This window comes from Podarcis tiliguerta (genome assembly GCF_965153285.1).
Source record: "Podarcis tiliguerta genome assembly, chromosome: 9".
Classification (NCBI taxonomy): domain Eukaryota; kingdom Metazoa; phylum Chordata; class Lepidosauria; order Squamata; family Lacertidae; genus Podarcis; species Podarcis tiliguerta.
The window spans coordinates 34,299,884-34,324,208 of NC_139542.1; the positions used below are offsets into that span (position 1 = coordinate 34,299,884).

General features: G+C 40.6%; 2 protein-coding genes across 4 annotated transcripts in view; one reads left to right on the forward strand and one right to left on the reverse strand.

The window, feature by feature from the left end:
- Nucleotides 1-2,834: 2,834 nt before the first annotated feature.
- On the reverse strand, nucleotides 2,835-9,585 carry NDUFC1 (NADH:ubiquinone oxidoreductase subunit C1). Of its 3 annotated transcripts, none has more exons than XM_083457681.1 (5): nucleotides 9,455-9,585; nucleotides 6,656-6,894; nucleotides 5,564-5,667; nucleotides 4,636-4,720; nucleotides 2,835-3,051 (listed from the first exon to the last, which is right to left on the reverse strand). In XM_083457681.1, exons 2-4 carry the CDS (start codon nucleotides 6,714-6,716, stop codon nucleotides 4,655-4,657), a joined length of 231 nt encoding a protein of 76 aa, XP_083313807.1. In that variant the 5' UTR covers nucleotides 6,717-6,894; nucleotides 9,455-9,585; the 3' UTR covers nucleotides 2,835-3,051; nucleotides 4,636-4,654. The 3 variants fall into 3 exon arrangements, with proteins under 3 accessions (XP_083313807.1, XP_083313806.1, XP_083313808.1); XM_083457680.1 differs by having other exon boundaries at nucleotides 6,656-6,750; nucleotides 9,455-9,567; XM_083457682.1 differs by lacking the exon at nucleotides 9,455-9,585 and adding an exon at nucleotides 9,324-9,385.
- A 95-nt stretch (nucleotides 9,586-9,680) lies between these two features.
- Nucleotides 9,681-24,325, forward strand: part of NAA15 (N-alpha-acetyltransferase 15, NatA auxiliary subunit) — a 31,542-nt gene continuing 16,897 nt past the window's right edge. Inside the window, exons 1-6 of the mRNA XM_083457258.1 lie at nucleotides 9,681-10,002; nucleotides 18,068-18,152; nucleotides 20,153-20,257; nucleotides 20,753-20,910; nucleotides 22,302-22,436; nucleotides 22,932-23,085. Coding sequence (XP_083313384.1) covers nucleotides 9,949-10,002; nucleotides 18,068-18,152; nucleotides 20,153-20,257; nucleotides 20,753-20,910; nucleotides 22,302-22,436; nucleotides 22,932-23,085 — 691 coding nt within the window. The 5' untranslated portion in view covers nucleotides 9,681-9,948. The remainder of the gene's footprint in view (nucleotides 10,003-18,067; nucleotides 18,153-20,152; nucleotides 20,258-20,752; nucleotides 20,911-22,301; nucleotides 22,437-22,931; nucleotides 23,086-24,325) is intronic.

Sequence of the window (24,325 nt, forward strand, 5' to 3'; positions counted from 1 at the left end):
CGGAACAGCCTCGACTAGGACAACGAGAAGGGCCTGCAGAACTGGGGAAGTGGGAGGTGCTGGAATGTGTCTGCAGCAGGAGGCTTTTGCCCGACGGAACGCACACACCACATGCATGCAAACTGCGCGCCCTCCTCGCCCAGCAGAGCCCAGGACGCCAGTGGCGTTACAGTATTTGCAGAATTGGAGCTTAGCTGTGTTTTGTATGTAACCTGGGGGGCATTTAAGACGGATGGGTAAGTGCGGTTTCCCACGCCCACCCCCAAACTGGCTGGAAAAGGGAGCTCTTCCTGCCTGAACAAAGGTGCAGCCCCAGAATTTCTTCCCCTTATTACAAGGAAGTAGCTGCAGGCGCTCACACACCAATATTGGTACCTCAATAAACTGGCAAGACAGGCCAGTGCTGTTTAGCTAGGATCGTGGTAATATAGGTTAATTTGAGGTAGGACCGAGCTCTAACCCATTTGCAAAGCTGAGTGTTGTAATGTAAAGGATTAATAAACAGTAGTGTCTCCAAGCACCATGTTTTCATCACCCCCAATGAGCAATTTGAGCTGCTCCCCCATCTTGGCATTACAAGGGTGGGCGAGGCTAATATAGCACTTTTCCTGTCACTAAAAATAGGGGGAAGCTTGCAACCTTGCTGCAAAGTCCTCTGTGTGACCAGAGTACCTCTGTTCTGTTTTAAAATGCCAATGGCTTATAACAGAATTTCATAGTAAATGAGATTCTTTGTCTCAGGGTCATGGATTCAAGCCCTGGGGTTGGGCAAAATATCCCTGCATTGCAGTGGGTTGGATTAGATGATACTATGAAATGCCACTTATGTGCATGGCCTTAAATTCCAAGCCAACTTTCCCAGGTACACGTGTCTGCCTGCAGCAGCTTTCCTGGACCCCTTCCCCCACTGAAATTGGGCTTGAATGTGTTCTGTTGTTGCCAGTCAGTAGAATGGTGAGTGTAGAACCCACAACCATTTATCCAGTTTCCAGATGAGCTATAAAAGAAACACATTTCACATAATGACATTTTTCATTTAGTTGGCTTTCGTTCCCTCCACTTCTTCAGAGGCTAGTTGTTTTATCTATGTTTTCAGTGGTTCTTATTTTTATCTAAGTGGCCTCAAGTCCCATCAGGGGAAAAATGTGGAGTATAAATAAATTATTTATTTATTATTATTTATAATAATTCTCTTACTTTAATATATGAAAGCATCTCTTATTTATGATTTTTTTCACACTCAAAAATATAGAATTTGAACAGTCATACTACAAGAAGTAGGAAATGGGAAGAGAACAAAAAACATTGCAAAAAATTCTGCTAAATGCCTGTAAAATAACATGTGCCTATAAACCTTCTAGGAAACCTTCAAATGAATCAAAATAGATTCTTAAAAGTATTGAGTTGCCATCCTATGTATGGTAATCTGGGCCTCAATTAACTGAGGATTTAATTTTGCATAAACATGCATAAGATTGTTTTGCATAGCTTCTACAGGATGGCATGACATGTACAAGAAGCCACACACAATGCTGCAGATTAATGAATATAAATGAAGTTACGACTGAATAATGTGACTAAGGCTGCAATCTTATGGTCTCTGGGGAGGTTCTGGTGGACACAGAATGCTGTGGATCCCCGTCTGCTAGAAATGACATGCCTTCAGAACAGAGGGAGTGGGAAAGTATTCCTACCCTAGAGCTGGAATACTTATTTTCTCTCCCCTTGGGATCAATGGGAAGCAAAATATTTTTAAAAATAACCTAACAAAGGACAAATAAAGAAAAGGAAGCATCACATTAGGAAGGGCTGTTAAATAAATTTGGAAATACCAAAGTGAAATCTAGCCAATTTCTTTTAAATCACAATGCCAGTTTGCCTTGCAGTCTTTGAAAATATAGTAGTGTGACACAGCCAATTATCTTCAGCTTGAAAAGAAGAGGTGCAGAAATGTGCTGTAGGTGAATCAACCTTGAAATATAACTTAATTCAAGAATCCACTCTAATTCTAGAAACAACTCTTGAGAATATGAAAGAGTAGTGTGGATGATCCATAAGGGAAATGAATCATCCACTTGCTGTGAAAGTATTACATGTTGAGGAATTATTTAGGAATACCCTCATAAGATTCTTATACATTTTTTAAAGAGGAACAGAGGAGTCCCACTGCGGTTGACAAGAAATGAACAGGGAAACTGTTAAATAATGCAAAGCTGAAGAGTTGAACCAAATTCCAATATATCCCATATATTCTCCTTATGCTCTTTATTACTGCACTGTTACTCCAAGTAAACAATGTAAACACAGCAGCAGCATCTTCTCATATGATCTGCAATTAAGCCATAGCTACAGTGGCAGTAGCCTCAAAGTTTTGATAGTAAATATACAGTGGTACCTCGCAAGATGAATGCCTCGGAAGACGAAAAACTCGCCAGACGAAAGAGTTTTTCGTTTTCTGAGTTGCTTCGCAAGACGGATTTCCCTATGGGCTTGCTTCGCAAGACGAAACGTCTTGCACCTTTTTTTTTTTTAAACCGCCAATGCATTCCTATGGGAAACTGTCAATACACATTGGTGCTTCGCAAGACGAAAAAACTCGTAGAACGAAAAAACTCGCAGAACGAATTAATTTCGTCTTGCGAGGCACCACTGTAATTAGGGTTGCTGTTAATGAACAAAAAATGCTGAGAAGGAATACAAATGCTAATATGCACAAGTGAAGTCAGTAAATCATGTTGCAATCCTACACACCTGTGAGACAAAGTCCTACGGAGTTCAACATACAAGATTGCACTGTCATACGTTATTTTTCTATACAAAATAGGGTCAGAAACTTTTTTTCTGATGGAATATATTTTATTCATAGCCTTTAGAAGCAACCATGTGAAGCATAGAGATTTCAACCACCTTCCATGCTTTCTTTGCTTTATTTCAGGAAAATTAGAATTAGTTTGGAGTTAATCCAACAACCAATGGGTTATCTACTAACACAAAAATATCCTTGTAGACTATGCATTGGCTGTAACAGTTTCTATGGAGACGATCTTCAACCTAGAAAAGAGAGGAGGTAATTAAGTCATACTATAAGACTGTACAAGTGCAGTCTTTACATGGCCCACAGGGTAGTTTCAAAGTCAGGAAACATGACAGTCTTACGGATTTTGATGCAAAATTAGCAATGGGGAAAGTGATTGCCTAACCCTGCCTGAGTACTCTTTGTACTCTTGGTCTGTCTCTTTTGTCACAGAAAACTAATAACTAAGTGCCTAATGTGACTAAGTGACTGATGATAGTTAATCAGATAAACAGTATTTTAATCAATATTTAGTCTGTTAAATAATCACAAGCTGCTAAAGTAGAATGTGATTACTCCAGTTTAAAAGCCAGGAACATACTAATAGGGAAACAATGGACAAAATACCAGGATTAATGAGTTTGCTATAGAAACAGTGCAATGCTGAACTGAGCAGCATGCTATGCCTCCATCCATTCCATGCTGTCAGCAGAGTACAGCACAGGGACAGTGCTATGTGAATGTCCACTGGGCAATCTTTAATGAAAATAGCAGTGTGTTTGAGAATTTGCAGAATGCAAACCGTATCACAAAATCAATCATTTGCATCTCCCAAAGGTGCAGCAATCATCATAGCTGTCCTGCTTTCTGCTCTTTAGTGGGAGATGACAGAAGACAAGGCCAAGAATACATATTTACACATCTATAATTAGCAGCTGCATGGCTGCTAATAATACAATGAAGAAGAGACTCACTTTCTGTTTCTACTGTCCTGTTATTTAAAACAATGGGGAACAGGAGCTCTGAGCAACAATTGAGAATATAATGTAGCCTACATTTGGATATAATGATACACAATTACTTTTTATTGTAAGAATGAGCGCAGGTGAGCCTCAGGCTCATGTGTTCTCCCACAGGCACAGTTGGCAAAATCTAGCTTCGACTTATAGACTAATCATAGGTTAGAAAATCCTGAAACATGGTTAATCTTAACTCTGGTTAATTGAATCAGGCCAGGTTCATACCCCGTGGTTTAAAACTGGTCTGCTTCAACTAACTACAATTTGCCATGGTTTAGACATATCGCTAAGCTGTGATTAACCAAAATCAGAAGTGAAAGCTTCCAAACTCCTCCATCTCACATGACAAAGAAGGGTGAAAGGAAGAGTAGAGGAGCCTGAGGCTTTCCTAGGCTCATTTTCATAATTATAAACCATTAGCATGGTTTACCATTATGTTGGAATGCAGTCATTATAATTTACTGTAAGGACAAAGTCTTGGATGTGGAACTGAAGAGTGTAGGGCAGATGGGGAAGTCAGCCATTAGTTGGCACCATAAGAAGTAACTTGGACAGATCACTTAACTTAAAAACAGCAACACAATAAGCAGACCAAGGCACTTATTTTGAAATATAGCAGAAATGTAATGCTTTTAAAGAAACGAGTCAATTAGGACATTAAAAAACTGAAGAAAACAGCAATAGAGTATTAATGACAAAACTGCAACATTTGTGATCTCTGCTGTTCATTACAGGCAACAATCTTACAAGTTGGATTATTATATAAACAAGAGCAACCATTTCCAGAAAAAAGTGAGGTTTATAGCTTTATTCAGATCTCACCATAATTTTAGCACCTCCATTATGAACCTCTCTCTGCTTTTCGCCTTTCATATTCTGCTTGATGTTCATTATGCTGCTTTAGGAGCTAAAAAATAAATACACATGGTTTAAGAGCATGAGACACGCAGAGTCAAAATGATTATTTTAGTGTGGACAGGCATTAAGTGATCAGTGTTAAGGGCTGATCTGAAACCATTTGATTAATTATACATTCAAAATTAAATTATTATTGCAGGGGTAGGCAACCTTTTTCAGCTGGAAGAATACATTCCTTTGTGGGGAACCTTCTGGAGGCTGAGTGGGAACAGAGTGGGTGTAAATTTTAGTTCCCAATTTTTAAAGCTGTAGCAAGAACAGTTTACTCATTCTTATACTTTAAAATGCTGCTAAATAATGCATTTCCACTCATATAAACACTTACAGTGGTCTAATTTGCACATCATAAAGCTAAACCACACTTTATTAAACTATGGCTTATGATTACTGTGCAAACCTTGCCCAGGTTTAACTATAGTTTGCCAAGAAAACAAGATCTGAAGACATGATTTATTGGTTTATAACACTCATCTTGTTTTAATTATGGCTTGAGATTTCAGCACTATGATTTGCCTGGCCACTCACCAAACAAGAATAGCGGGAAAACAAACCAAACTTTAGAAGAAAAAAGTAATGGTTTGACTGATCATTCATGGAACAACTTGTGGTTAACTTGTGATTTGTTAAACAAACAATGACTTGGTATATGTGCAAACCAAGCCAATCAACAATGTGCCTTGAATGTGGAACTGTAATTTTTCAAATGACTAGTAATTAGTGGACCCAAACTAAGCATAACATATTATCACATTTCCTTTATTGACAAAAGTAACTGACTAAGGAACAGTTACTTTGAAAACACTGCTAATCACATCCACAGTGTAATTCTTACCAGCACCCATATTGCTACTGAGGCACCAAAAGTCAGGCCAACTTTAACCCAGTTCGGTTTGCTTATATCATCAGGCTGTGCCCTGAATGCAGAACGAGATGGTTCTGAAATAAAAGAGTTTAGAAACATGTTAGTTCTGAGACAAAATTTTAGAGGAGAGAGCGAGCAGTTTACTTATGAAAAGGGGTTTCACTGCATTCTGTTGGAATAATTTTTCAGTCAGTCACTGATCACCTTGACTTATAAGAACAGTGGCAGAAACTGTACAAATTGGAAATGTTTATTCCGTATGATGAATTGACATAGCAGTTACTGTATGAATTAGTATTTGTAAAGAATCGCACAGCAATGTGGTAACATTTTGTGTTAAAGGAAAGAATACATAACAGGGTTTTTAGAATGGATTTTGTCTAATGGGGATGGAAGAGATAATAGGAAAGAGTTCTTTTAGCAATATCAGGGCAACGAAAGAGACAGTATTAAGCGTTGATATTTTAATATTCAGTATTTCAGGAGACAACTCTATTTGTTCCCTAACCAGGATCTCTGGCATACATCTTTCTCAGTCCTACTCTTCGAAGGAGACTCTCGGGAGTCGGGAAAAAAGAAAAGAGTAAAATGAAACAACGCGTGCATTGAACCAGCTACTAAAGAAATAACACACTGTACAAGCTTCTTAGAAGGAACTTGTAAGAAACTGAAAATTGGGCAGGGTGTGAAAGTTTACGGAAGGAAAAGGGTAACTGATGTCCATTCAGCTCATCCACAGCAACCCTTCTCCTTCCCGCACAGCGATATCGCCGATGCTGCAAGGCGACGCTCTAGCCCGCTGCTATGGGGCGCCACTAGCAGTTTGGGCACGAAAGGCCCAGGCCATCCAAACTCACAGCAGAGAACGGAGAGTGGGAAACAGATGGGGCAGGAAAAACCAGCAGACCCTGAAGGTTACACGTAGGAGACTCGGATGAAGCGCTCCCACGTTCGTTCAACGAGGGTGGCATTGAGAAAGGGCAGGTGGGGAAATAGTTCATTCCTCTGTCCTGCCCAGGTTAGGAAACGAGCGGGAGGTCCCCTGGGGCCCCGGTGACTCACCTCGGATCGGGTTCCCAGATAACCGCAAAAACCTCCGCGCAACCTGCAAGGGCGCCGCCATGTTGTTTTGCTTCCTCCTCCTCCACGCAGGTTCCCTGAGCAACAGTGCGAACACGCCAATCAAACAGCGCTAGGGGCGGGGCTTCTTAACTGATCCCGGAAGGAGAGAACTCAGGCAGGGAGGGCGCCCCCTCCTGGTCACATGGTCGTAGGTAGTGGCTGCTTCGGAACGCTCTCCCCTATAAACATACAGTATTAAGCCAGACGCTGGCTCAGCAGCTACGAAACTGCCTTTACATCAATCGGTCATGAGAGTTGTGAGGAGATAGTAGAACATAAAAAAACTCCGTGGTTTTGTGTTTCCGTGACTTTAGAACACACACTGCAGAAGCAGCATCCTAACGTTAGAATTTTCATAAATAAAAGTAGATATTATTCTGCCTTTATCATAGCATTCCTTATGTAGGATACATATTGTAATTAACAGCAGGAAGGCTGTGCCAATCGGCCACTTGTGAGAATTTCGACAGAAGCAAAATTGTACAATAGGTTATGAACTTTAATAGGTGATTGTTTCAGAACAAGTGCTGTAGACTATGCAGACAAGTAGTCCATATCTCAAATATACAATACTTCCACTGAAACCCGCTAAAGATGAATGTTTCTGTCAGAAGTTTTGGAAAGTACTGCAACTGACATGAGGGTACTCAACAGCCCACTTTCAGTATTACTGTCTTAGATCTTACTGTTGTGCTTCATACCTTAAGAGTGTAATCCATACAGGTCTACTTAGAAGTGTTATGTTCCATTGAGTTCAATGGGACTTACTATCAGGTAAGCACGTACAGGATTGCAGTCTGAGACAGTCCAACTGCCTGGAGTGCTATTGCTATTTATGCTGTATTATGCACACTTGCCTGACAATAAGCCCCCATTGAACTCGGTGGGAACTCTGACTGAACATGCACAGGGTTGCGCTGCAAGGCTACATGCAATTATATGCACATTTATCCTTGGAAAAAGCCCCACAATAGGACTTACATTGAATAACATTGGCCACACTTAATTTCTAATTAAACAGCAAAGACAGAAAAGCCATTTGTCAGCGTTACATGCAAAGTTTCATGTCTATGAAAAGGCGGTTCCTTACAATCTGAAAATTGTCTGTCATCCTCAGACCAATTTACTGTTTCTTAATAATTGCAATAATGTGCCAAAGGCTAATGAGGCATTGCCATTGTTGCAGGAAGGCAGTATCACAAACTGGTTCTTCCAGTGCGTTGAGTTTAACATTGCAAGAGGTCCATCAAGAAGCGTGTGTAGGTGTGGAAGCAGAACTTGGCTCTTGCAGGGATGACAAAAGAGGAAGTAAGCAGACAGAGGTGAGGAAGAAAAGAAGTGTACAGCAACACATAATTAAGTTATGGAATTCACTGCCACAGGATGTGAAGATGGCTTCAAAAGGGGATTAAACATCAAACGGCTTTTAACATCGACAGCTACACAAAATCTTCAAGTCTTTATACCTCTAAAGGTATACAACTATGGACCTTCCTTGTATTTAGCTACTTGGGGCAACTTTTCTCCAGGATGCAGAACTCATTACTATATTTTCAGAAAATATAAGAGGAGGAGGAATCTGAGGACCTCCAGATGTTGCTGAACTACAATACCCATTACCTCTGACCACTGAACATACTAGTGGGCAGAGTTGGAGTCCGGTAACATCTGAAGGGCCACTTATTCCCCATCCTTGATTATAATGTTTTAAATAATATTCTAGAAGTGTTTACAGTAGAAGTACAGGTCCTTGTGTTTGCTTTTGATGTACCATATGTTTTCAGGACTTCCCAGAAGCATCTGGGCTGGCTACTGGTGGAAACAGGGCAGTGGGCTCTATGGGACTTTGTTCTCCTTGTGTTAAGCATAATTTAATCCTAACATTAAGCTTGCCATTGTGGTTTTCATTTGTGTAGCATATCCTGGATGAACATGAAAATTGGCACTTAGTGCAGAAACAAATATACAGAGTATAGATCATGAATGATATTTATTTCATAGAATCATAGAACCATAGAGTTGTAGAAATGGAAGGGATCCCAAGGGTCATCTAGTCCAACTCAGGAATCTCAATCATAGTGCGATGATGTCAACAACATTACAACACTTGTGACTATTTTGATTTTAATGGGCTGATACACAAAGCCAAGTTACAAGGCACAGCTTTTTGGATACAATATTTCCAAACCACTTCCAAATGTACTTAAAGCCAACACAAACAAAATAAATGAACAGTATACTTGTTTATAAGAATAAATGTAGAGTATTTTTGTTTATAAAGAAACCCTCTTGGGTTACAACCACCACCATGTAACCACCAAAGTAAAACAAATGATAAAAGTTTAAATGACTATACAATTACTGCCACTGTGGATTTTTGGACTAATACTATGCCAGCAGGTATTCGGATTTCTGTAGTGGTGCCCAGAAATCTGCCTCGCGCCACTCTAGAGACCATTCCCTTCGCCCCTCCTGAACAATTCACAGCACTACCCATGTCTATGGAGAAGCTCATGGGGGAGGTACTCTTACAGTAAGTCCCGCCGAGTTCTCAGCTAAGTGGCTGCAGGACACCAGCCCGGGCTGCTGCGCTCCTGCGCTCACCTACCTGCTGAGCTGCACGCGACTGGCAAGCTTAGTAAGCATCCCGCTCACGCGCCCGCCCCCCGCCCCCCAGCCCGCGCAGGCGCACTCCTCCAACAGTTCCCAGCGGGAGGGTGTTCTCATTTCCCAACTTACCTTGTAGCGGCTATTAAGCCTACATAGAGAAAAGAGGGCGAAGACGTGAGGCAGAGGAGGAGGAGGTGGTGGCGGCGGCGGCCGGGGTCGTGGCGCATGCGCGTTGGGCTCGGTGACCCGGCTGGGGAAGCCCTCGGCGGCGGCCATTTTGGCGGCGCCTCCTCTCTCCGGCCTGTTCAGTTAACCACGTGAACCGCCCGCCGCCTCGGGCTCGCTGCGGGGCCAGGGGTAAAGTGGGCGCGGGCACGGCGGCTGCGGAGGCCGCTTGGGAAGGAAGCGCCAGGAGGAGGAGGAGGAGCAGCAGCAACAGGCGACGGCGGTGCTGCTGCTTCTGATAGCCGCGGCGGCCTGGCGGGCAGTCCCTCCCGGGAGGTGGCGGCGGCGGCGGAAGCAGCGGCAGCGATCAAGCCTCGGCAGGAGGAGGGAGCTGGTTCACCGGCCCGGTAGCAGCAAGAAGGGCGGCGGCGGTGGTGGCGGCAGCAGCGGCGGAGACGATGCCGTCCGTGAGCCTCCCGCCGAAGGAGAACGCGCTGTTCAAGCGCATCTTGGTGAGTCGGGGTGGGGGGGACAGGCGGAGAAAGGCCGCCCGGCTCCTTCCCTCACGGGCTTGGGAGGCGGCGGCGGCGGCGCGCTCGCTGCCCCTCGGAAGCGGGCCCCGGCGGCGTTGCCCCAGGCCGCCTGCCTGCCCGCCTCTGGCTTGGCCCCTTGCAAGAGGCCAGGCCCCGGGTGCCCCCCGCGCCGGGCGCCGCTGACAGGTGCCCTCTGGAGCTCGAGGGATTCCTCGTTCCAGAGCCGCCTGTGGAACGCGCCGGGCATCCCCCGCTCCAGGCGCGGCCGGGAAGAGATTGTAGCCTGGCGGGGGCTGGGGGGCGGCGGGGGCGGGGGTCTCGTGCGCAAGCAGGGTGTCCTAAAAATAGCATTTGCGACCGTAGTGGGTGGGGGAGCAAAGGCGCGCGGCTGGGAAGGGGCCTTTATCCAGCGGATTTGCGGGGAAGCTGGAAAGGCAGCGTTGATCATTTAAGTTGGGGAGAGTTTCTCCAACTTGGGACGCGCGCTAAGGTTTTGTTCTGCCCTTGCCCTCCTGAGCGCGCGGTGCTTCTGAAAAGTGATCCGCGCAGCGTCTCTCGGCGATCGACTTCAGATTCCCGGGGAACTGCACGCTCCTTTAAGAGGGTTGAGAATAGACCGGTGACGAACAGGGAGGGAGCAGCAGCTCGTGCGCGCTCTGCTAGTTCATGCCTCCTAATGTAGAATAGGCTTAGGGGACTCAGTTGTGCCACACGCCACTGAAAATAATCCTGTGTGTTTGTGTACTTTAAAAAGTGCAGAGTTAGAATGTGCATGCAACGAAGTAGTGGTAGGCAGAAACAATCCTACTAAGGGCTACTTTGAAGGAAGTCTCATTGCATTCATTTAAGGATACCTCGGATGCTAAGCCAAGTTGTCATAATAATGTAGTCCATACTACAATTCCAAAATAAAATAAAGCTGATTTGTATAGTTCTTTTAGTCTGTTTAATCCTTTTATTAAATCAATAAGTAAGGGGGGGAATACCTCCACCAAGCTTTTTAGATCAGTTACTTTACAACGCAACACTAATGTCTGTTCAGATATAAATTCTATTAAATTCATTGGGGCTTACTCCCAGGCAAGTGAGATTAGGATTATACTCTTAATTGAAACAACTGGTGAAGTGGGCAACTGAAAACATTGTTTATTAAGAAACTGTAGTTAAGGGTGCCCTACATTTTATCTATTAAAACTTAAAAGCAAATGGATTTCTTTCTTGAGAATGTTAATCAACGTGTTGGTTGGTTATCTGGTATGCTTTGCATTCCTAAATTATTTGATTGTCCTCTGTTAATAATACCCTCTGTGGAACAATCTGTGCTCAAGAAACAATTTAGGAAAAAGAAATATTGAATTGTTCCCAAGTAGTTATAAGGCCTTGATATTAAAATGATAATTGTAAATAATACAGGGTGCAATCTAGCCATTGATTAAAGTGTTTTAAGTCCCATTGACTAGGGCAGAATACAGTTGAACACGTGCTAGATTGTGTCCAGAGTATTGTAGCGTTCAAATTGTGTGGTTGCTGAGCCTGCGGATTTGCATGAGTAGCACACTATAGCCTCACTGAAAGTAATTGGGGTACAATTATATTATGGACAACATGAAAACTGATAAGGAAAAGGATTGTGTTATCTATGTGATCTCATAAGTTATGCAGGTGAAAACTTTTATGGAATACCTCTGGTTGCGAATGGGATCCGTTCCGGAGCCCCGCTCGCAACATGAGCAGAACGCAATGCGCGTCTGCGTGGGTCGTGATTCGCCGCTTCTGCACCTGCGTGTGACGTCATTTTGAGCGTCTACCCATGTGTGAGCGGCGAAACCCAGAAGTAACCCTTTCTGGTACTTCTGGGTCACTGCAGGACGCAACCTGAAAAGACGTATCCTGAACCAAACGTAACAAGAGGTATCACAGTACTTAATATGTTTTACGTATACAAAGTAGCATTATTTGTTTTTATCCTACTCTTTGAATTGTTTAGAGTGGCTTAGTTTGAGTGCTTCCAGTGGTTTCTTTTCAGGCACCGATCCAGATCCGCACCTGCTTAATTTCAGTAATGAGGTCAAGTACTCCTGAAGTGTAGAACCTAGACATTACCATGACTAACATGGGGCTTTGAGCCATAGTAAAGCATGGAGTGATTATTGCTTCATTGTTGCAATTGGACGCATGCTTTTGGAACAACCAGTTCAGCATAAGATGAGGAATTTAATTCAATGTTCCTTGCTTGCCCCAGCTTGCTTGTGTACATTTTAACACTGTTATGCAAATGAACAGGTCTGTAAAATGCTTTTATCAAGCACATTTAAGGGACTCACCCAGATTAGTTGTTATCCTCAGAAAGTGCTAAACTTGTCTAGTTTCTTATGCTGAGGTTTTCAGATGCATGGCAAATCAAATAAATGCAGCTATGCAGCTACATCTTTAGAACAGTTGCCACCATTCCAGTTTACAGCCAGCTAATGCCAGTTGCTTTTTCCCATCTAAATTACTGAACCTGTAGCTTTGCTTTCTAGGACTTTCTTTTATCAGTGCAATGTGTAGTTAACAACTGGGATGAAAATGCCTGTGTGCTCAGCTTCAAGAAACTGATGTTAGCCAATCCAAGTGGTCTTCTAGAAAGTGGAGCATGCTGTGCGTGTGGGATGTGTGGCATAGTATGCTTACCCCACCTCCAAACCTTTGGCATACCTAAATATGATCAGCACACACCTCATAGCATGTATGCTTGGTATGTGTAATCTTTACCACTTCATATTTTCATAAGGTAAGCGCTGCATATTTCACATGCATGCGTGTTGAGATGCACTTGCTATTTCCACGAGTAGGCATTAAAGCAAAGGTAAAGTGGTCTAGCGGGGCCCACCGCAGATTACTAACGATTACTAATGGGTTTTGAAAAGTATGCAGGCTATTTACAAAATAAAAAGGGCCATGTTAGCTTTGGAAATTTTATACATGTCCCCATTTGAATGTCACAGTAAGCCATAGTTAGAAATAAACTATGACTTACTGTAAATGTGCAGTGTGTTTAAACATGTTTCTTAAATTGCACCTGCCCAACTCTGCCTTTTGCCAGTTTGGGGGGGGGGGAGGAAGGCATAGCACTACTTTAGTTTCTGTTTCTCAAAACACTCCATGAGAAGAAGCCATGGTTTGGTCTTGGCTTCCTTTTGTAGATTATTTGATGAGAAATAAATCACAAGCTCTTGTTTGCACATAAACCTAAAACAGAGCTGTGGTTTATTGACTTTCAGCTCAGCAAAGGGAGGAGTGAGGCATATGCCAATGGCTCATTCACAGTAAACCAAAGTTTGTTTCAGACTGTGGCTTACCATGATGTGTGAACCAGGCCAATGGTAGAAACATAAGGCAGGTGGGTGACCTTTAATAGGAAAGGCAAATATCCCCCTAGTGTCCTCATAATTTTCTTTTGGTAGGCATATTTTCAATTTTTTAAATCTTAAATGAAAACTCTTGTATTTGGGGTCTCTCTAAACTTACCTGCTTGAATGGTGATCAGTTAATTAGATACTAACTATTCATTTCCCATAGATAAGTAAGGATTATATAGGAATTTCACCTTTGGGTCATCTGTAGTTTAAGAAGCCTTATTGCTTTTAGAGCTCTGTATCATACCATTTATGTATCATTTATTAAACCAAGGCTCAAATCTCAGTTATAATTCCTTGCCATCAGATATCACTTCTAAAGTAATATATCACCAGTTAGCATCCTCTGGAGAATTTCCAGTGTAAGAAGAGACTGTGTGGGCATTGGTAGGGTTGCCTTACACATTCAGAAGCTGAAGAGGCTGTTCTGCAGCTTACAAACTGATTAATAATCTTTAGCAACTTCCGTCTGCCTCCCTAGAGGAGATGGAAGATTCCTGCTTTCTTTCTGCTCTGTTTCCACAAACCATAGTTGAGATTAGCTTTGGTTAAGAGATAAACTAAACTGTGGTTAGTCTAAAGCAGAAGCTTCTAATATCCTTGAAGCTGTTCTGAAGAAAGGGTGGTGGATATGATTTTAAGGCTTCATTGTTAAACTGAACTGTGATTTAGCATTACATGTGAACCTGGCCAATGAAAACTTATTGTGATTGGAAAACTTTGGAAAGAATGATTGAGACACTTGGCCTTCAGAATACAGTATCTCTCTTTTCAGTTTTTCTCTAAAAACTTTGTCATCAAGATACAAAACTACACAAATAAACTCCTGCATAGCTTTCCACTGATTTTGCATAAATCCTTTATCGGTGTCACTGTGGATGCATGATTATATGCCTACTGCAAGAAACATATTGTGTGTCACTATAGATCATGAATTTGCCAATAGGTTCATGGTTAGCATTCTCTACAACTGATCATCTGCATTAACATTTCATTTTTATTGCAAGAAATTATATCTGTACTCTATTACTTGCTTATCCCTGTACCCCTTACGCCAGTAGTCTTCGGTTTTTCAGACCCAACATTCAACATAGGTTCTGCTTCTCATTTTTCTGATAGATGTCCATCTTTCTCTTGGATTTTCTCCTTCTCCCCACTTGTTCTCCCCACTTCTCCATGCTCCCTGTTCTCTCCTTTCTCCTTCTGAGATAATAGCATGCAAAACAAAAAAGGTAGTAGTGCTGCAACTGGTACAACCCACTTCAACTTGGATGTAACCAAATCCTCAAGCCACCAGTTGGTAGATTAATGCTTTAAATAAGTTTAGATTAGCTAGAATCAAACTGGTAAGCAACCAGTATAGTGAGCCTATGCACTGTGGAAATTTGCACTAATTACTAAGTAAACTTCGAATGTCTTGTTTTCAAATATTGCCTGTAGCATCCTTCCTTTCATAATAGCTCTGATAACTAAAACAATTTAGCACAAATAAGCTACAGTCACTTGGTCACTGCATGAAAAAATGTAGAATTTAAAATATGCTTCCCAGTGCATATATGTAAAAGGGAGTGTGGCACAGTGGTGTGTGATGTAGTGGTTAGAGTGTAAAACCATGACACTACCTTGAGCTCCTTGGAGGAAAGGTGAAATACGGTAAAAATGCAATAATTAAATAAATTAAAATGTTTACTCGCATTCAGAGGTAACAATAACCATAGGGAGAATCAGCACTTTTTGTATATTTAGTAGTTTGTTTATTTGCAGAATGGTTTTGAACCCTGGAGTTAGGAGTAAAATGCCCTACATACTATATATATATATATATATATATATATATATATATATGAGCTAGCCATAGACTATGCTGCATAAACCTGGTTGTGCAACATTGTGCTAGTACATTAAATGCCTGGTGGTCTGAATGACTTTTGGAGTTAATTATTGAATTGAAGGGCTATTTATATATATATGGAGAGCAAATTAAGTTGATGACCACAGTTCTCACTAGCCCAAATAAAGGTGACTGTTCCCTTCTCAGTGTTCATATTGCTCCTTGGTATATCTGAAGTGAGTTAAGAAGACAGTAGTCTCAATGTGGTTGTTATCTTGTGTAGACATTTGGAAACATGGGGCTGTTTTTCCAGCTCAGCATGACACTTTAGGACACACCCTGGAGAGTCACTGATAGAATCTGTAGGACAGCTCCCTACTCAACAGAGTAATGAAGCATCTTAACTAGATTCAAGTTATTGCTGTTTTGGCAAAGCAAGATCAGTCATAGGCAAGACATTAAATGTTTATGGATATAATTATTATATAGGTCAAACTTCAATAGGAGTGAAAGTACATGGAATTCAGCCACAGAGTATCTGTATATGCAACCTAAACTGCAGGTTTGGCTTCAGCTGCAGCAACAGTTCACTATTCCATTGATAATAGCCCAGATGACTTGCGCTGCTACAGCCAGAAGTTCTTAATAAGGATGCAGAGAGGTGGTTCAAAGGGTACTCTCTTGGGAAAGTGACCTTCTGAATTCTGATTGTGTAAACAAGTTTATAGCTAAGCTACAGGAGCAGCTAATGGGCTGTTCTTAATTTAGCAATGTGAAGAATAAATGACTTCCCCCAGCAATAAATTCCTTATTAATGACAGCTTATTAGAGAGATGATACTCCATGGGGTGTTATTTTTTTTTTTTTCTGCCCTTATATCTAAAAAGACAAAATTGAGTATGGGAGAAAAATCACAACACACCATTTCCCAAATTTCAAAGGCAGCTTGTGATGGAAGAAACCTACTGTGCCAAACTGTTGAGCATTGAGCACTGTAGATCTTTTATACATTAATTCTAATTAAGTTTTATAATACATAGACAATAATGTTCCTTTTGGGCTGAAGAGCTGTTGATAGTGCCACAGGTGGACTTCAATTGATTCAGAAAATCTGGAGCTTTAGAATGATTTTGAAATAACTTGTGGGTTTCTTAATGAATCTAGTCAGAAATGAATGTTAATGAACATATTTTCCCAAGCATGAGTATGTAGAATAACCTAAGTTCTTGAGTAGCATCCTCCCCAAGAGTAAATTAGTTTTGAGGGTTGTTGTTGTTTTAAAAAAAGAAAGTTGGTTCTTAAGATAAGTTAGTTAACATTCAATATGGCTGCACACTACTTAGCATGCAGCCTTTATGGCTGTTTTATCACTCTTATGTGGACAGTTTTATTTTTACTGTGAAACCTATACAATTGGGATGAGCCATAACTTGGGGCATGTGCTTTGCCATATATAAGTCCCAGTTTTACCCATGCTATCTCCAGAGACTGGCTGAGTTCACACTTTAAACCATAATTTGATGTGATGTGAATTTCAGGCTCACTTGCTTCTACCCTACCCTCCTGTTATATAGCTGAGAGGATAAGCTCAGAAGCTTCATTTCTGCAGAAATGCTGTTTGTCATTCCACCTGAACTGACAAACTGTTGTTAATAGTAACAATGCTTTGTCTGAAACACACTAACTTCAAACTCTGATTTTCTGTGATGTACAAATGTGGCCAAAGAATCTTGAGTACCTGACACTTTGGACTGACATGGGCTCTTCAATTAGATGTTTCTGTGCTGGATGCACTGACCAGTGGTCTTGCTTAAAATGAGATGGCTTCTTATCTGTAAATCAACAGATAGAAATTATAAATGAGAAAATACATGATTTCTTTGCATAATTTGCATTTCAAGAGCAATAGGGAATTTATTTCAACAAGAAATGATTTTTCACTTAACTATATTGTGAACAATGAACAAAAAATTGTACGGAAGGGGTTAAAACTTGCAAAAAGTTGGGGGCCAGGAGGGCAATTAACAACATGAAGTTAGGATTCTGGCGGTGACTCATCCCCCCCCCCCCCCCAATTCCCAGGTTTCTGATTTGGACTTTGAATGGTGAACACTAATTCTCTAGAATATACTTTGCTTATTTTGATTCTCCTTAGTTTTCAGAAAGATGAAATCTTCAATCACATTCTGCAATGAAAGCAAAACTTGTGATGTAACTGTTAAGAACTTTATGATATACCACCTGTGTAATAAATCATTGGGCTTTTAACAGTGAATTGCAATGGGGCAAGTCATTTTCAGGAATAGACTAGGAATAACTTTCTTCTTACTAATATCTATTTATCATTTTGCTGAAGAGTTTGGAAGAATCATGTTCTTTACTCCTGAAATTTGTTTCTCCCAACCTTTAATTGTATACAGAACACTTGTGCTAGGAATTGTTAACACATGCGACGAATGGGATCCCTCATGTTTAAACTTGCCACCCACATATCCCTTCAAAACTAAGTTATATCCAACAAAATATTTCCATGAGTGAACAAGTTTAGCTCACACAAAGCCACTTCCCTCCCTCTCCTGTCCCTGTGAACAACCCCAAATCTGGTTTTCTCAGCCCACTCCCCAAGAGCAAGTTGGCTGGATGTCGAGGTGCACAGGGGATGGAGGGGAAGTTCTGCCGCATGAGCAAAAATTGCTCTGCTCATGCAATGACTTGGTTGGATTCATTCTTGCTTGATAAGGTTAGGGGTTTATGAGTGTAGCTTATTTCTATCACATTTGTTACAGTTGCTTTGGATTTTTTTTTGTCTTTACAGAGGTGTTATGAACATAAACAGTACAGAAATGGTTTGAAATTTTGCAAACAAATTCTTTCCAATCCAAAGTTTGCAGAACATGGAGGTGAGTCTTCAGACTTCTATATAAACAAGTACTGGTTCTGAACGTGTTAAGTTTTAAAATTGGCTTATATTTATAGTTTGCCTCATCCTTATGGTTTGGATTGGATAGCAATATATGTCTACAATTCAATTTGAATTATGAAATTGAATTTTTAAAAAACTTCAGCCTCATGCCAGTCATGAAAACAAAGCCCAAATCAAAAGGCCTTTTGAAAAATGGCCAAAATGATTTTGGCAAGTATACAAAGGTCTGTAATTGAAGGGCAATTATTCTCCTGTGTATCCACATTCACGATATGTTGGAACATTTCTTAGACTTGTAAACTGCTAATAAAAACTTAAAGTGGTAGTAGATGTGATGGTGACAGAACTGCCTTGAAACAGTATTCGGCACTGAAATACAGAAAGTGGAGTGGGTGATTGCATATGGAGAAGAGACAGGCCCTAAACCCTTTTTCAGTCTTGCCTACATCCCCACAATCCCTTCTCCCTGGCTGCTATTCTAAATGAACTCATTTCTGTTTTCAAGGCTTGTGGGGTTGGGGAGGGTGACTTCGGGAAGAGGCGGTATGCTAAGGTAGAACACCCCACTTTCTTAGCTTAGGAACATAGGAAGCTGCCTTATACTGAGTCAGAGACCATTGGTCCATTATGCTCAGTATTGGCAACACTGACTGGTAGTGGCTGTCCAGTTGTATGGGCAGGGGTCTCTTCTGGCCCTAACTGAAGATTCCAGGGATTGAACCTGAGGCCTTCTGCATGCAACAGATCGTGGTTGTACCACTGTGCTTAAAGTCCTTCTGGCTTGAGATTGCCCCACACAATCTTTGTGTGTGTTTGAACACACACAAAGCCAGGAGGGAGGCAGAAGGAACAAAAAGAATGCAGAAATTCTCAGTGCCAGCTTTGAATGTTTATTGTAGCACAACAAGGTTTGGAGTAAGTTCGTTCTTCAGGAGTTATCTTAAACTTATTGAATCAGCTTATACAGATGCTGTTGCCTATCTGGCACTACCTTGTCCTCTCCCCCACTCCCCACACCTATTGTCAGTTCCATGATACAAATTGACCCTTTGCCCCAAGTTGTTATTAGCTGCAGAGAAGAAAATGGGCACTAACTAATTAAGCACAGCAGGTTTAGGGATGGAGGGAATTGTATTGGGAATCTGTGCCAAGGAGCACTAACTTTATTTATTAACTGAATTTACCATCTCATGAAGTAAGTTCTCTTGGTGGCTCACAAAACAGATACAACAATTAAAATGTAATATAGAACAATAAAATTAATTAAAAATTAAAAGCACAATTAAAATACAGATTTAAAAACCTGTGGGTGATATCCAGAGTCACACAAAGAGACTCTGATCAGGCATAGGATTTCTCCTTCCTCTATTATCCACTGTTTCCCAATATCTCCTCTAGATAGTCTCCCAACCTTTCAAAGCTGACTTTGGGGTGTGTGGTTCTGCCTGCGGATGGACACTTTGTTGTTTTCATCCTAAAAAGATTGGACCATAAATAATCTTATCCCGTTCTTCTCTTCCACACAAAACATGCCCCATCCCATATCCCACTGCTTTTAAAAAAAGAAAGGTATGGCATGCCATCCAGTCACAGATCTCTTACGGAGAGATAAATTGGTCCTGAGATCCTGTACATTTGAAACAATTAAGATCCACTGAAACCTGCCAGTCATAGTACATACAGTTACCCTTCTGGGAATCTACTACAAATAAATGTTCAGTCAGTAAGGAATTATTTGTTTGAACAAAAATTAAGGGCATCTTCCAAAGAGAAAAGGGATTTGCTCTTAAAGATGCAGAAGCACTTTCTGTGTAATAGGCTTTCAGATTTATAGAAATGCTGCTTGGAATTTAAAACAAAATCTACTGATAGAAAACTCTGCTACCAGTTTCTCTTTTCATAAAACTTCAAAATACGTATTACTATTACTGTGGCTTGGCACAGCTGGTAATGTTTTTCTTTTCTTTTTCTTTTTAGAAACCCTGGCTATGAAAGGACTAACGCTAAACTGCCTAGGTAAAAAAGAAGAGGCATATGAATTGGTGCGAAGGGGCCTACGAAATGACTTGAAGAGTCATGTCTGTATCCTTTTCAACGTGCACATTAGATTAGCAAACAAAGAAAATGATAAGCCGTAAACAATAAATAGAAAACATTATATATAAACTAGAACATAAAATGTAACCTCTCCCTTCGTATTATGTACCTTCTAAAAGGCATTTATTGAAACTTTTTGAACAGTTATATTACAGCCTTTGGAGCAACCATCCTAGCTTTTGGTCCATAATGTACCTTACTAATTCTATTTACAGACCAGATTCAAGTGAGTGCTTGAACAGCAGAGTCTTAGAAATATTTGGGCCGCATAATTAACTGTATTTAAGTGCTGACTTCTAATACTCTTGAGGAGCCTTACACATATTTCATTGTAAGTATTATGCTAGTTTGTGTTGGTATACTAGTTACAGGTTTCTCTAGCTGAGGGAGAAAAAGCATTTACAGACTTGGAAATAGTTGAATGAGTTGTTTCTCATTTTCAATTGTTGCAAAACGGATGACCTTAACTGAGGTTTTCAGGTTGGCATGTCTATGGCCTCCTCCAACGATCAGACAAGAAATATGATGAAGCCATCAAATGTTATAGAAATGCACTGAAATGGGATAAGGACAATCTCCAAATTTTGAGGGACCTTTCTCTGCTACAAATTCAAATGAGGGATCTTGAAGGCTACAGGGTAAGTCAAAAACAAGCTTCAGGAAGGTTTTACAAGCGCAGTAACTCTAAATAGTTCTTAAACTATGAAAAGTATGAGCGAGCAAAACCTTTTTGCCTTGCTTTCTACCATAATAATTTGGTAGGGATTTTGTTGTTGTTTAGTTGTTTAGTCGTGTCTGACTCTTCGTGACCCCATGGACCAGAGCATGTGGTAGGGATTTAGTTGAGTACAAAATGATTTCACATATAATGCTTTCTTAAGTGATTAGAATAATGCTTGCTGACTTGTAGAAGAACTAGGTTCAGATTATCAAAGACAGAGTCATAAAATTGTAGAGTTGGAAGGGATACTGAGGGTCATTCCATGCAATGCAGGAATGTCAGCTACAGCATCCATGACATATGGCAATCTAACTTCTGCTTAAAAAAACATCCAAAGTAGGAGAGTCTACCACCTCTTGTGGAAGTCTGTTCCACTGTCAGAAAGTTCTTCCTGATGTTTAGTCGGAATCTCCTTTCTTGTAACTTGAAGCCATTGTTTCATGTCCTGTCCTCCTGAGCAGGAGAAAACAAGCTTGCTCCATCTTCATGTGGCAGCCCTTTAGATATTTGAATATGGCTGTCACATTTCCCCTCAATCTTCTCTGATCCAGGCTAAACATATCCAACTTTCTCAACCATTCCTCATAAGGCTTGGTTTCTAGACCCTTGATCATCTTCGTTGCCCTCCTCTGCACACATTCCAGTTTCTCAATATCCTTCTGAAATTGTGTCAGCCAGAACTGGCCAGCTGTGGTCTGGCCAAGGCAGAATAGAGTAATACTATTGCGTCTCTTGATCTGGAAGATCAAGATAGTTACACTGGTTCTGCAGAAAGAATTGTCAACCTTTTCCCTTTATAATGTAATCCTAAAATAGTGATGGCCTTATTTTGTCTGGATTGTTTGATTTCTAAAATGGTTTCTGAGTTACATTTCTGTGTTGTAGTTCAACAGCTGTTCTTCCTAGTGTCTTTCTTCCTAGAAGCCTGAGATGTTAGTGAAGTTGTCAAGTATTAGTATTTTGTTCAAGTTGCAATTAACTCATCTCATTGCTGAGTTCCACACAGATTTAGTCATTATCATCCTTAGCTGTGTTGATGCCATAGTTGATAGTGCTCAGGATTTACTACAAAAAATATACTAGTTCTATATCAGCACCATTCAGGTTTCTTTAAAAACACAGTCTGGAATAGTCACATTGATCAAACTGTTTTTCAGAGATTCTGTACGAAATGTATATGAAGGTTTTTATATGTTGAAACCTTAAATTTTGAACTCTTGTCATTGATTTCTTGATCATTACTGTTGATTTAGTTTTGAATCCAGAAGACTGGAATGTGAAAGCTACCATTTTATTACATTTATGCAGGAAACTAGGTATCAGTTACTTCAACTTAGACCTGCACAGCGAGCATCATGGATTGGCTATGCGATTGCTTATCATCTTCTGGAAGACTATGAAATGGCAGCAAAGATTTTGGAGGAATTTAGGAAGACTCAACAGGTATCATGAAAAAAAACAAAACCAAGTTTGTATATGACTAAAATAATCAGAATCGTAATGGAAGAATAAAATATAATATTTTGTGTGTCTAAGGGGCTAAGTAAAAACATTTACCTATCAGACTCTCCCTATGGAGCTGATGGTTGATGTCATCTATCATCCAAAAGTAGAAAACATGCATGGATTGAGTATTCCCATCTTTCCATAAGTGATCATTTCTTTCAGAACTACCAATGCCAACCATGTGTTTGGCTAGTACATGTGCTATCTTGATTCATCAAAGGGCAATGTTTGGGAGATTGAAGAGCCACATACAGGTGGCATTACCAGTTCAAAATCTCCCTCTTTTTTCTATACACACATGGGTCACACCTGACAATCCAGATGGTCAGCCCTTTTCTCTCATACAGGTCACCCTGATCAGTTTATGTGGGGTTTTGGTTGCAGTGTTAACATTAAAAGGATGAGTACTGAAGTGTTTTCTTACCTATGCAGACATCTCCTGATAAAGTAGACTACGAGTATAGTGAGCTACTCTTGTATCAAAATCAAGTCCTCCGGGAAGCAGGACTATATAAGGAAGCTTTGGACCATCTTAGTACCTATGAAAAGCAAATCTGTGACAAATTAGCAGTTGAAGAAACTAAAGGTAAATGAGCCAATAGGATTCTCTTGTTCCTAAGCCTGTTCTCAACGAGAAATATTAAGTGAATAAGAAATAAGTTGCCTTACAATTACTACATAATTGGCAAGTTCAAAGTGTACTATATATTAATTTGGTAGTGCTATATATTTTTCTACATGTTAAATTAATAATAGAGTTGGTTCTTTTAAAGGCTGTCAACAATCTGGTAAGTGGGTGTGACTTTGTATTGTAACCCGGAAGCAAGAGAAATTGGAGGCAAGCTGGCCTTAAGTCTTGAACTTAATTGAATATATTATACAGTGGTACCTTGGGTTAAGTAGTGGGAGGGACAGGGGTGAAGAGAGAACAGAAATGCTTGCACTGCTGGAATGATTTGCTAGCTCTATATTGAATATCTTCCGTAGAATTCTTGATGAAAGAGCCGAGTCCCAACAACAAAGGGCAGGTGTTCTCATACAAGTGCACTTCTTCTCACAGATAACATACACAAACAATAGCTATATTTTGCAGCAGAGGCCATCCTGCAGATAACCATCTCATCAGGAGGTCCATTCCACATGCTACAGGCATTGAGACTTTCAGTGTGGCAGTGCCTGCTTTTTGGAACTCTCCTATTTGCATATCAGACAGGCGTCTTGTCTGTTTATTTTTTGGTGCCTGCTAAAGACATTGCTCTTTCAACAAGCTTTCTAAAATCTTTATCCCAGCTGGTACCTGTCCTGAATGTGAATTGATTTTCCATATGTGGTGGTGATTTAAACTTTCTATATTTTTTAATGTTTTGCTGTTAACTGGTTTTATATATGTAATGTGTCATTTTATTGTAATTTGCTTTGAGATGCCCCAATGGAAATGACTCATAAATGAAATTTAATAATAATTGGCTTAAACCTTAGCAGGACTATATTATATATTGTTGCTGTTACTTTCATCTCCTCCAGTCCTCAAAAGTACAGAATTCAGCATCTTCATATTCCTTGGTTGTATTTTTATTTCTTTTTAAAGCGTATTTCAGGCCTTTCTTGCTTTGAATAAAAATTTGGAACATATTGGTAGTCTGTGTGCCCTTCACACAAAAGGCTACATTGGTGCAAAATGTGATAGCAAATCTTGGAGGCATGCAGGGGGTGAGGGGGAAAAGGTCTGTTCTGTTTGGACACTCAGAAGTCTGTTAGATATTACCCAGCAACTTTGTGAAGACTCTCTTTTTTTTGTTAGTGACAACTGTTGTATCTTAACAACG